Source organism: Somniosus microcephalus, chromosome 4, assembly GCF_052327205.1.
Source record: "Somniosus microcephalus isolate GS21.2 chromosome 4, FLI_Smic_1.0, whole genome shotgun sequence".
In the NCBI taxonomy this organism is placed as follows: domain Eukaryota; kingdom Metazoa; phylum Chordata; class Chondrichthyes; order Squaliformes; family Somniosidae; genus Somniosus; species Somniosus microcephalus.
In genome coordinates, this window is record NC_140990.1 from 194,550,577 (window position 1) to 194,562,846 (window position 12,270).

The 12,270-nt window shown below is 43.0% G+C and overlaps 1 protein-coding gene across 1 annotated transcript in view; it reads right to left on the bottom strand.

The window, feature by feature from the left end:
- Positions 1 to 9,578: 9,578 nt before the first annotated feature.
- Positions 9,579 to 12,270, bottom strand: part of LOC147120103 (secreted phosphoprotein 24-like) — a 33,869-nt gene continuing 31,177 nt past the window's right edge. The window contains exons 5-6 of the mRNA XM_085985654.1: positions 11,015 to 11,059; positions 9,579 to 10,890 (exon numbers count right to left, since the gene is read on the bottom strand). Coding sequence (XP_085841780.1) covers positions 10,858 to 10,890; positions 11,015 to 11,059 — 78 coding nt within the window. The 3' untranslated portion in view covers positions 9,579 to 10,857. The remainder of the gene's footprint in view (positions 10,891 to 11,014; positions 11,060 to 12,270) is intronic.

Here is a 12,270-nt window from a genome sequence, read left to right on the forward strand (position 1 = left end):
GCTCACCGTTCACTATGCTGACAGCTGGCCACAGACTTTTCATGGGCTTTTGAGTGGAGTCTTGCTCGAATCCGGCATCTGATCCAGCGTGATACCCTCTACTGGGCATATGTGGCGTGTGTGAGCAGGGAAAGCAACAGCGAGGCTCTTCAACCAATCAGATTGAAGAATCTTCACTAAGACACATCCAGTCTAAAGCAGGAAGTATAAATTAAATGTAAATCATATGCAGAAAGCAAAATAAAAATTGGAAAATACAGGTGGGATTAAGAGGGAGAGATAAAATAGACAGAAAAACTAAAAAAGAATTATATTTTATTTTTAAAAAAATCTCCAATACCAATTAGCTTTTGAAAGAATGAGACTCCACACTGATAAAATTAAATTTTCCAGGCCAGGGAGGTTGTTTGATAGTAATTATGTCTGATCACGGCATTAAAAATTCACTTAAACCTGAATGCATCAGCCCTAACTTTTTCTGCCGTGTTTAGTGGGGAACTCGTGGGTACGTATCGCAATTTTCCACATGTGTGTACTCCGGAGGTTGCTGTCCGATTTTCTCCATAATCACGGTGAATGTTGTTAGCCTCACTGTTATTCTCAATGCAAAATCCGAGCCATTGTTACTTTGATCACAATCAATTGAGAACTTTACCTTCAAAGTTCCTCAAAAGGACTGCAACAATTAGTGGAAGATAATCAATTCACTCCTAATTCCACTGTCCCTCCCCTTGAGATTGATGGAGTCACATTGCAAATAGCCATAAAAATATTTGCTGCTAAACAATTGGCTCTTTTTGTGTTTCTCAGATCTTTGCGGATCTCTAAGGCAGGATCTGAGTGAAGAGTTTCTTGAGTATTGGCTTACACATTCTCTGTTAATTTCTCTATGTGAAGGATATGGCAGGGGAACACTGGAGTAGATTTTCAACTTGCCGCTCTGGTGTATAACTGTTGTTGTGGATTGGTCAGCCGTTATAGAAACCGGCTGGTTTTCATTTCCATTGAAATTGATGGAAAGGTAAATCAGGCAGTATTTATAATGGACGGCCGATCAGCAACAACAGTTATACGCCTGAGTGGCAAGTTGAAATTCTAACACACAGAGAAACGGGATCTCTACGTGAATATTCAAGTGGTATATATTGTAAATGGTACTGCGTACTTTTTGCCCATTATCCTTGTGGCTGTACGTTATGCAGTTGTAAATAAATTGGGTTTGTTTTTTCGTCTGTACATAACTGGTTTTGGCATTTGTCCTATTCCATCATAGGAGAGAGTGAAGGCATCTTGGGAATCCTATTTAAATTCCAGAAAGCAAGTTACTACAAGCAGGGTTAGTAGTCAGACCTGGGCTATTTTATTATTCAAAGAACGTGAAAAATGTATGGGTGTAGTCTGCTATTGCTAGCCTGCTGGAACTTGAAAATACTGTTTAAAAAGCCCAAACTATGGCATAGACACTGATTATATGACTAGGCACAGTAAATCATGCCATCAACAAAGTTATGCATTGGTTCTGGTTTAAGGAGATATGTGATGCAATATTGCCCAAAAAGTGCATATACTTGGGAATGGAGAAAGTCAGGCAGCCAGGAGGACAGGGAAACCTATCTCTTTGTTAAGTTCCAGTACAAAAGATCCTTTTATTATAGCACATAAGTAAAACAAGGAAGGCCGGGATGGGAATAGGATCACTAAGGGATGGACAGGATAATACCACAGGTAATGATAGAGAGATGGCAGAAATATTAAATAATTACTTTGCTTCTGTATTTACCAGGCAGACAGAACAGGTGAACATGACATCGGATGCTGAGATTAGCAATGAGATAACTGCATTTAAAATAATAAAGGGGATATTTTAAATAAACTGATCAAACTCAAAGAGGATAAAACCCCTGGTCCGGATGGATTGCATCCATGCATTTTAAAAGATTCTAGGGAAGCGATAGCAGAGGCATTAATATGCATATTTAATAATTCATTAGAAAAAGGTGTAGGGCCAGAGGACTGGCGGATAGCTAACGTAATACCTATATTTAAGAAGGGAGATGGAACATGTCCAGGGAATTTTAGATCAGTCAGCTTAACATCGGTGGTAGGAAAAATAATAGAATCCCTACTAAAGGAGAAAATAGAAGAACATCTAGAAACCAAAAATATAATAATGAATAGTCAGCATGGATTTCAAAAGGGAAAATCTTGTTTGACCAACCTTATTGCATGTTTTGAAGAGGTAACAGAGAGAGTAAACAAGGGTAATGTAGAAGGTGTAATTTATCTTGGTTTTTAAAAGGCCTTTGATAAGGTACCACACAATAGACTAATGAATAAAGAGTCAGGAGACAAGTAGCAGAATGGATAGCTAGCTGGCTTCAAGACTGAAAGCAGAGAGTAGGGGTAAAGGGTAGCTATTCACAGTGGCAGAAGGTGGGAAATGGTGTTCCACAAGGATCAGTGCTGGGATCACTGTTGTTCACAATTTATATTAATGACTTAGATTTTGGAATCAAAAACACAATTTCTAAATTTGCAGATGAATTGGGGGGGGGTGGTCAGGGGGGGCCGTGCAGGTGATAGTCAATACCGAGGAGGACTGCAACAAATTACAGGAAGACATTAATAAACTTGCAGAATGGGCATATAATTGGCAAATGAATTTCAACACAGATAAATGTGAGGTATTGCATTTTGGTAAGAGAAATAGGGAGGTCACATATTACTTAGAAAATATGGGCGCGATCTTGCCAGCCCTTGGGAGGCAGGTATGGAGGCGGGACTGCCAGGAAAATGGCAGAATTTGGGGGTGGGTGCCCAACCCGCCAACCCGCCTCCGTGCCATCTTGCCAGGAGGCGGGTAGCCGTCCCACACCAGGTCCCGTCTCCTTGGAGGCGGGAAGGAATTACAGCCACTTAAATGCCTGTTAACAGGTAGTTAACAGGCAGATAAGAGGATTATCCCCATTTTACCCACACAAGTGCGGGCTTCCCGAAGGTTCTGCACCCCGCCAGGGTCACCGAGGCGAGTAGTGGGTCTGTGGGGGTCGGAGGGGTCCAAAAGTGTGCTGTGGAGGTAAGTGATGGGTGCAAGTGTGGAGAGGTGAGTATCTGAGGTCAGTGCAAAGCGTTAGAAAATGTGTACCTACCTTTCTTTCTTCCTGCAGGCTTCAGTCAGTGGGCATGCGGAGAGTCTCGCACCTCTGCGGTAGAGATGACAGATGGCCGTTGCATTCTCCAATGCAACAACCATCTAATTTCTGCAAAAGGAAGAGGTTTGATGAGGTCTTGAATTCAAGACCTCATCAAACTATAGAGAATGTCACTGTTTGACAGCCTCACAGAGCTGTCAAACGATGACAATTCATCTGTCAAAAATTTTTGACAGATGAAACATCATACTTTGATGTTCTCTGCAACTAGCTTTCCCTTAATTGGCCTGCTAAGCCTGCTGGGCGGGCTTAACAAGGTCAATCAAGGGAAAATAGCGTGGGTTGGCCACAAATCAATGGAGGCAGGACATCGGCCCACCAAGCAGCAGTCCCACATCCAGCGCGCCCCCATTGGCAAAATCACCCCCTTGGAATCTAAATGGGTTAGAAGAGCAAACGGATCTCGGAGTACAAATACACAAATCATTAAAAGTAGTGTTACAGGTTAACAAGGCTATAAAAAAAAAGCAAACCAAGCACTCGGGTTTATTTCGAGAGGGATAGAATTGAAAAGTAGTGAAGTTATACTAAACTTGTATCAAACCTTGGTTAGACCACACTTGGAGTACTGCGTACAATTCTGGTCATCATATTATAAAAAGGATATAGATCCACTGGAGAGGGTGCAAAAAAGATTTACAAGGATGATACCAGAAATGCAAGGCAATACATATCAGGAAAGGATGAACAGGCTGGGTCTCTTTTCTCTTGAAAAAGACTGAGAGGTGACGTAATCGAGGTCTTTAAAATTATGAAAGGTTTTGATAGAGTAGATACAGAGAGAATGTTTCCACTTGTGGGGAAGAGCAAAACTAGAGGCCATCAATATAAGATAGTCACCAAGAAATTCAATAGGGAATTCAGAAGAAACTTCTTTACCCAGAGAGTGGTAAGAATGTGGAACTCGCTACCACAGGGAGTGGTTGAAGCGAATAGTATAGATGCAGTTAAGGGGCGGCTAGATAAGCATATGAGGGAGAAGGGAATAGAGGGTTATGCTGATTGATTTAGATGAGGAAAGACGGGAGGAGGCTCGAGTGGAGCATAAATGCCAGCATGGACTGGTTGGGCCGAATGGCCTGTTTCTGTGCCGTATTTCCTATGTAATCCTATGTAATTATATCACCCGGGTTACCATTCCAAGATCAGCATGCACAGTTATCAAATATGCTTTTGATGGAAGATTAGTGAAAGATAGTCAACTCATTCCCAATTCTATTATCCCTTCTCCTGAGATGGATATGGTCACATTGCAAACAGAACAAAAATGCTGAACAACATATTTGCTAAAAAAATCTTTAACTATTCAATGAACAACATCTAAAATCCTATCTCAGTGCATAAGGCCAAGAATTCAATCAAAATGAGTAATAACAAATTTAATCATCGCTTCCTAAATCTTAGTCCTGGAATTTTTTTTTTCACATGGATGACAGAAAAATTCTAATTCTCAAAATCATACTTCAAAAACCAGTCCATCCCCTCACTCATCTATTGAATTATCCCTGTCAACTGGCATGTCCCATCTGAGTGGAGAACAGCAGTAATCATGCTTGGTTTGGGGCCAAGCTCTGGCTGGGGCAGTGACCTCTGGGGCCCCTGTTATTCATGCTATTCACAAATTATGCCAATACTAATATGGCAACCCACACCCACATGCCATGCCGCCTCCCCCCTTTAAGACAACAAGGCACTGGATTTTCCGGCTGGATAGGGAACGAGGGCTGGAAATGTTGCATTGAGTGCTTGATGTCACTGGCATTGTCCACGGATTCTTTTGGGTCCTTGTGTTTATTGGAGAAATGATTGAAGGGGAATATGATATCGCTGTTTAAATGCTGAGAGGTATAAATAGCATAGATTTGGTCAAGTTATTTAACTTGGATTATGAGCAGTGAACAAGAGGATGTGAGATCTAAATGAATAAATGTCAACCAAGACTTATTACTAATATCACTCACATTTCTGTTTGTCTCTTCCAACTTTAATTCAATTATCTGCCACTTCTGTTCTACTTTTAACTTCATTCTTTCAAACTTGCCCCCTTTTATACCATTCAATTCCAATCTCTTTCTTTCTCCAAATTCTGGCTTGGTCAGTTCACCAGTGTTAGAACATAAGAAATAGGAGGAGGAGTAGGCCATACGGCCCCTCGAGCCTGCTCCGCCATTCAATAAGATCATGGCTGAACTTCTACATCAACCCCACTTTCCCACCCTATCCCTGTATCCCTTGATTCCCTTAGTGCCCAAAAATCTATCAATCTCAGTCTTGAATATACTCATCGATTGAGCATCCATAGCCCACTGGGGTAGAAAATTTCATAGATTCACAACCCTCTCAGTGACGAAATTTTTCCTCATCTCAGTTCTAAATGGCCAATCCCTTATCCTGAGACCATGACCCCTAGCTCTAAGCTATCCAGCCAGGGGAAACAGCCTCTCAGCATTTACCCTGTCAAGCCCCTTAAGAATTTTATATATTTCAATGAAATCACCTCTCATTCTTCTAAACTCCAGAGAATATAGGCCCATTCTACTCAATCTCTCCTCATAGGACAGGCCTCTCATCCCAGGAATCAATCTAGTGAACCTTTGTTGCACCCGCTCTAAGGCAAGTATATCCTTCCTTAGGTAAAGAGACCAAAACTGTACATAGTACTCCAGGTGTGGTCTCACCAAAGCCCTGTATAATTGCAGCAAGGCTTCTTTACTCTTATACTCCAACCCCCTTGCAATAAAGGCTAACATACCATTTGCTGTACTTGCATGTTAACTTTCTGTGATTTGTGTACAAGGACCCCCAAATCCCACTGAATATCAACATTTACTACACTCTCACCATTTAAAAAATATTCTGCTTTTCCATTCTTCCTACCAAAGTGGATAATTTCATACTTCCCCACATTATGCTCCATCTGCCACCTTCTTGCCCAGTCACTTAACTGGTCTAAATCCCTTTGCAGCCGCGTTGCGTCCTCCTCACAGCTCACATTCCCACCTAACTTTGTATCACATTACACCACTGGAACATCTCAACAATGGTTGCTCCTGAATTCATAGGTCATTGAGAATTTTAATCCTGAATCTAAGTTTAACTATGTTAGAAATTGACTTGAATCTCGTCAGAATAATGGAATAAAGCCTCCATGTTCTCTGATGGCATAATTGGGTATTCCCTCTCTGATCAGAGTATAGCTTCCTAAGTGAGATGATCTTGGGCCAGCATCTAACCAGTTCTAATCTAATCAGGTGGGTACTGGGTGGATCGTCGGCTCAGTGCACCTAATGACGTCAGTGGGAGGTTCCGTCAATTTTCGTGATGGGGCCCTCTGCCCCAAAGGACTGTGAATGCTGAGTCTTTGAATATATTCAAGGCTGAGATAGATAGATTTTTGGACACTAGGGAAATCAAGGGATATGGAGGTCGGGCGGGAAAGTGGAATTGAAGTCGATGATCAGCCATGATCTTATTGAATGGCGGAGCAGGCTCGAGGGGCCATGTGGCCTACTCCTGCTCTTATTTTTTATGTTCTTATGTACTGGAGGTAAGCTGCTAAACACTAATCATGCTGCTTACAGGTAGCTCGCTGTTTTGGGAGAATAGTGAATCCAGTAAGCCTGCCACTTCTTCAAGCCAGCCTGCAGCTCTTAAAGGGGAGGTGGAGCTTTCAGTGGTGGTGTGTCGACAGCGCATTACTGAATCAGCAGGCAAAATGATGGTGGCCAGGGCACCCTTGTTTTCAGATACTGCCGTGGAGGTCCTCGTGATAGATTTGAGGAGATTCTCTCTCCTTCAGCTGGATGATGGGTGTCACAGTAAATTAGCCAGAATCAACGGGGAGAGGTTACAGGGCAGGTCAATACCAATGACATAGTTCCTAGGACCTGGTTGCAGTACAGGTAGAAATTTAATGACATGACCAGGACTAGCAAGGTAAGACTCTTCTTCACATCTCTCTTGTTCTCTACACAACCCTGCAACACCAGACTTTAGCCCCAGCACCATCAATCCTTCCACCTTCCACTTCACAAGCCTCTCCTCCAATCACACGGGATGCTCTGCTACATCTCCTTCTGCTTGGACTCACACACTCAATACCTGCCTCTGCCCTCCTCACAATAGCTTTCTCCTCTTGCATAAACTTGCTGCTCCTTCCTCTCATTCTGTGCTGAGCTTCCTCACACATCTTCACAACTCTTCAAACCATTCCCACTCTTCTTGCAGGAGATGCTGGCACACACTGGGAGGGATCACTCAAGAACAGGAGATGCTCTTCTCACATGCAAACTTTGACTCCAATGGAAGATACCGCTGTTGGAACATAGGGTAAAAGAGGCAGAGAGATAGCTGGGAAGTTTAAAAAATGAGCTTAGCAGAGAGATACTTGGACAGTTTAAAAGTTAGCTTAGCATATAGAATAGAAAGTATACTTGAAGATAATGCATGTGCTTAATTAAGCAGTTATGTATTGAATAAGGCATTGTGCCTAGACCTTGAAAGCCTGCCTGATGAAGGCCCCTGGTTGTAAAAGTTTGAAAAACAAAAGGGCTATTGAAAATGCAGCTGTGTCTTTGTCATTTTCACACAGAAAACAGATAAGATAAGAGGGTGAGAACAGACAGAGAAGGGAAAGACTATGTGCAGGATAACCTGGTGGAAAGTTACTGAAGGGGAAGTACCATGTGAGATCAGAAGGGAAGGGGAGGCAATCAAGGGAAAGGAGGTAGATTCAAGCTTGTTAGAGGAAGAAGAAATGTATAAAAGGAGACATTTTGTGCTACAAAAGCTAGTACAATTTAGAATTCATGTTTACATTTATTGTACTCTATCTGTTAACCACTTGTAAATTGCTTGCTCTGCTGAAGAAAGAAATAAAGGTATTGAACCTCTCAGCATCGACTATTTTTGGCACTACTCAAGTAAAAAGAAAACATCCGTCTTTTATCAACAACTGCCATCAACATAATTAGTAGGTCATTGGCGCAGCATTGGCGAAGGTGCTTGAGCATTGCTCCTTTTTAAAACCTTTTCACTTAACTTTATAGCTCACACAGTCACACAACATGACAACCCACAGCTGCATTGCACTGACACTCATCTGCTACTGTGTGCCCTTGCTATTGCATGCTAATCCTTGTCCTTTTCTAGGTCCTTCAGATGACTCGGACGCTGCAACTGTACAGATGGAGAGGGCAACAACTTTCCTGAAGATGCACTATTATTTACTCATACTGTTCCAAGAGCCAGCACAGAATACAGCACCCGGGTTGTATAGATGGTGATTTAGAGGGGTCTGCATTGGGTGACTCAGAGAGCAGGTGAACAGCTGCATGTGGAAGGCCAGTCCAGGAAGCAGCTCGCTGGAGAGCTCATTCAGGTCCTAGCTCTGCTGAAGAGGAGAGAGATGCAGAGCTAAGTTGCCCAGCCTTTAAAAGAAAAATGCTTTCTGCGCAGCTGGGCATCCACTCAGGGAGTTGCCTGAGAGAAATGCAGGATTGTTCTCCTGGGCCTATGGACTCTATTGGGAAGATAAGGATTCCCTCCATCCAGCTGATCTCCTGACAGCTGCTGCCGCTGCTCCTCTCCTTACAGCCGGAATGGAGTTGCTGGAATGATGCCCATTCTGAAAAACATGCATTGTCAGTACTCCCTTAAGATTTCAGAAGGTTGGCCAGCCACTACGAGAACTTTATCATCGAGTAACTTGTCAAACACCACTACAAGCTACCAGCAAATTATCTCCCACTCCGTCGCAGTGTTTTAAATGGGAGCAGGTGGGTGTCCCTTTAAGTAGAGCTAGAAGTGTTCGTCTCCCTAATCGCACCATGCTGTGGGCAGGTTGAGGAAATAATAGTGGCAGTACTGAGTGACATAGAAATTGCATCATCTGACAGTAAAATGAATGTCACAGTGTGTGGCGTAAACAAAGATTGGTCCATGTACCATATTGCTATCAGCAATATTTTAATTCGGCTCCGCGTATTTGTGGCGGGAGCACTGGCCACCTAAAATGAGGTCCACTCGAAGATTGGAAATGGGAGGATCGCCAGCGGTAATTTCTGACTTGTTAGTGCCCCGGATAAAGGTGTAAACAGGGTGATAGTGAAACAAAAAGCAGCCCCAGTGTCCCTAAAACCAAACTTCAGAAGAACATCCCATATTGCACTAATTTCCATTGCCTACTCCAGCCATTCTATAACCTCCATGAGTGAGATTACCAACTTGGTGCCAAATTGTGCCACATTAGGAGCAATTTTGTGCTATGGTCATATACCCTGGTTCACGCTGAGAGAAAAGAAATGACAGTAAAATGAATGTCACAGTGTGTGGCGTAAACAAAGATTGGTCCATGTACCATATTACTATCAGCAATAAAATCATTATTTTATTGATCAACTCTGAGTAAAACAGTGTAGAATTATAAAAAAATACATAACATATATGTTGGCAGCACAATGTAACAAGTGAAAAACAGGCAAAACAATTAAACTGTCCTCAGAGGTTATTTGCCTGTTCCGAATGCACAAATTCTTCTAAATGAAGGGCAGCCGGAATTGGCAAAGTCAGTCCTCGCCTCCAGAAACACACTGTGCCAATTGAAAGGAGACCAGTGTGGACACCAGATGTGAAGAAGTAATGGCCCCCCGTGACTTGTGGTCCGATCCTAAATAAGCATGTGAAGAAGAAAAATGAAGAGGAACATAAAGAAATAAAAGGATAAATTATAGCTTTCATCCCCTGTTCCACATCCCTTCTCTTATCTTGCTCTCCACCTCCAGCAGCTGTTGCTGTGTGCCTCCAATGAATAGAACCGTTGAAGTTCCACAGCCAGTGCTGTTTTGTGAGCCTTCTGTTAATGTCACATTGCCCCTCACATTGTACTCATTGGAGATGAGGACTACTAAGATCTTTTATATTCTTTTCTTAACTATTTCCTATCCTTGCCCACAGAACTGCCTGTGTTGAAAGAACGTTCAGATTAAGGGTCGCCACCTGAAACATGCTAAACAGACCTGCTGTGTATTTTTTGATTTTATTTGAAATCACCTCCCTATAATCAGGAGACTGAGGCTTTTCCGGGAACTAATTTCAATTTGAGGAGGAATGCTTCCAATAAGATAAGATTCATTGTTCACGTTCACCCAAGATATTCTCACAAAATGTTTCCACCAAGTTGTTACTGACAGATACAAGTATAGGCAGTTTATGACTTCAAACCTGCGTACTGGAGAAATAGGGGGTGAAGGTTTCGTGTCACTTGCCCATCTCCCCACACCAGTTCTTTTGCAGCTAAAGACCCAGCTCCCAGCAGCAACCATTAGACTGAAGAAACTTATCGCAAGTGTATGACAGGCAGGTTGCTCACTGCCTGCATTAGAATTCCTAGCTTACCAATGAAGTGAAAAGTAACAACAGTTTGAAGAATGTCAGAGAACATTAGCTTGTTGGTCATAATATGACCATTTAAAATGAAAGACAATACATATAAGAGGACAGCTACAAAGTACAGAGATTTTTTTGCTTTCATAAAATGTCCCCCTTATATATAACCAAGTAAAGTACAATTGATAACATCTTCTAATCTGAATGAGGTCTTCTTGTGTTCACACCAAGCTCGGCCTTTCAGAAGTTTCATTCATGGTTAGTGTTGGGCTCTTGAATCATCATTGTGTTCCTGTAGTGAACGGAATCAACAGAATTATCATTTTTTGACTGAATCCAGGTTTAAGCAATTTATTTTTGTTGATAACATAAATATGGCGACTGTTGCCTGACACAAAGCCCCAATTTACACTTACCTTTAAAGATTCCTCGAGTGATGACTCTTCTGAGGTGATTTTCACCTACATTAAAATATTAAGATATATACGTTTAGCACAGGGGACCAATGATCTCGAACTTTAGAATTATCTCCGAACAAACGATTTAAATAATATAACATAACAAAAGTGTTAAGGGGGAAAAATTCCTAATGACCATTCTGGGTCGCTAACATCGCCTGGGCGCTAAACTTAGCGCCCTGTGAAAAATAGCGCCGGCAATCGGTAAATTCAGTTTTAGTGCCCCAAGAGGGAGGTGGAGCGCCAATTCAAGCACTCCACTTCCTTCTTAGAGCGCTAACCCCGAATATCGGGACAGTGCGTTCTACAGCGCTCTGCACTGGGCCATGTAGTGCTGCCACATGGAAGGGCTCCTCCCCTCATTAAAGGGGAGGACCCAAGCCCACAACTCTGCGGGGCCCTACCTGAACCAACGGGGAGTGGGGTGCCGTGCTGTCCTCTTATATGTATTGTCTCAAGAAGAGTGCCGAGCTGCCAGATCACGGCACAGACCCCGCGTTCAAAGACGCAATGGGCCACGACAAGTAAATCAGCCGATTTTTTCCCCCCACCCGCCACCTCCCCTTTACTTGTCACCCCATGAGCCTCCTGCTGCTCTGTTCCTGCCCCCTGAATCGGTCGCTGTCATCACCCCACACAGATTCACGGAGCGCCGGCCAATTTAGGAGGCGGGGTGAAAACGGGGCGCTGCGCATGGTGATGCGTCATCATTGCCTGCGGAGCGGAGCGCCACTGGTTACTGCCACCGCTAAACTCCCGCTGAATCTAACGAGAGTCCTTAGCGGCGCCGCGCCCGGGTGAAAAGTCGTTTGCGCACTGTTAACACCCCGCTGAGGCGCTAACGAGAGGCGCAGATGCACCGAATTTCTAGCCCTTAATTCCTTAAATTTCGGATGTGAGGTTGAGGCTCAATGTTGAGGTGAACAGGTCCTTTTCAAACACCTGGATCCTGTTCAGTACAGCAACAATCGGCACAGCACTAGTACAGTGAGGTCATCAGGGCAATGGATAAAGTAATAAAATGAGCTCTGTTGTGCTATTGTGCAGTGGCTCAGTGTTGAGAAGGACAATTTCTCTCTGATCACTTTCTTAATAGATGTTTAAGGCTGTCAGAGAATCTTCCTATTCAACTTTGCTCTGCATATTGTTAATGATCAATGGAACGTAATGAGCTCTAACTAACCAAGATAGGGGTAAAAACCAATCCCAATCCC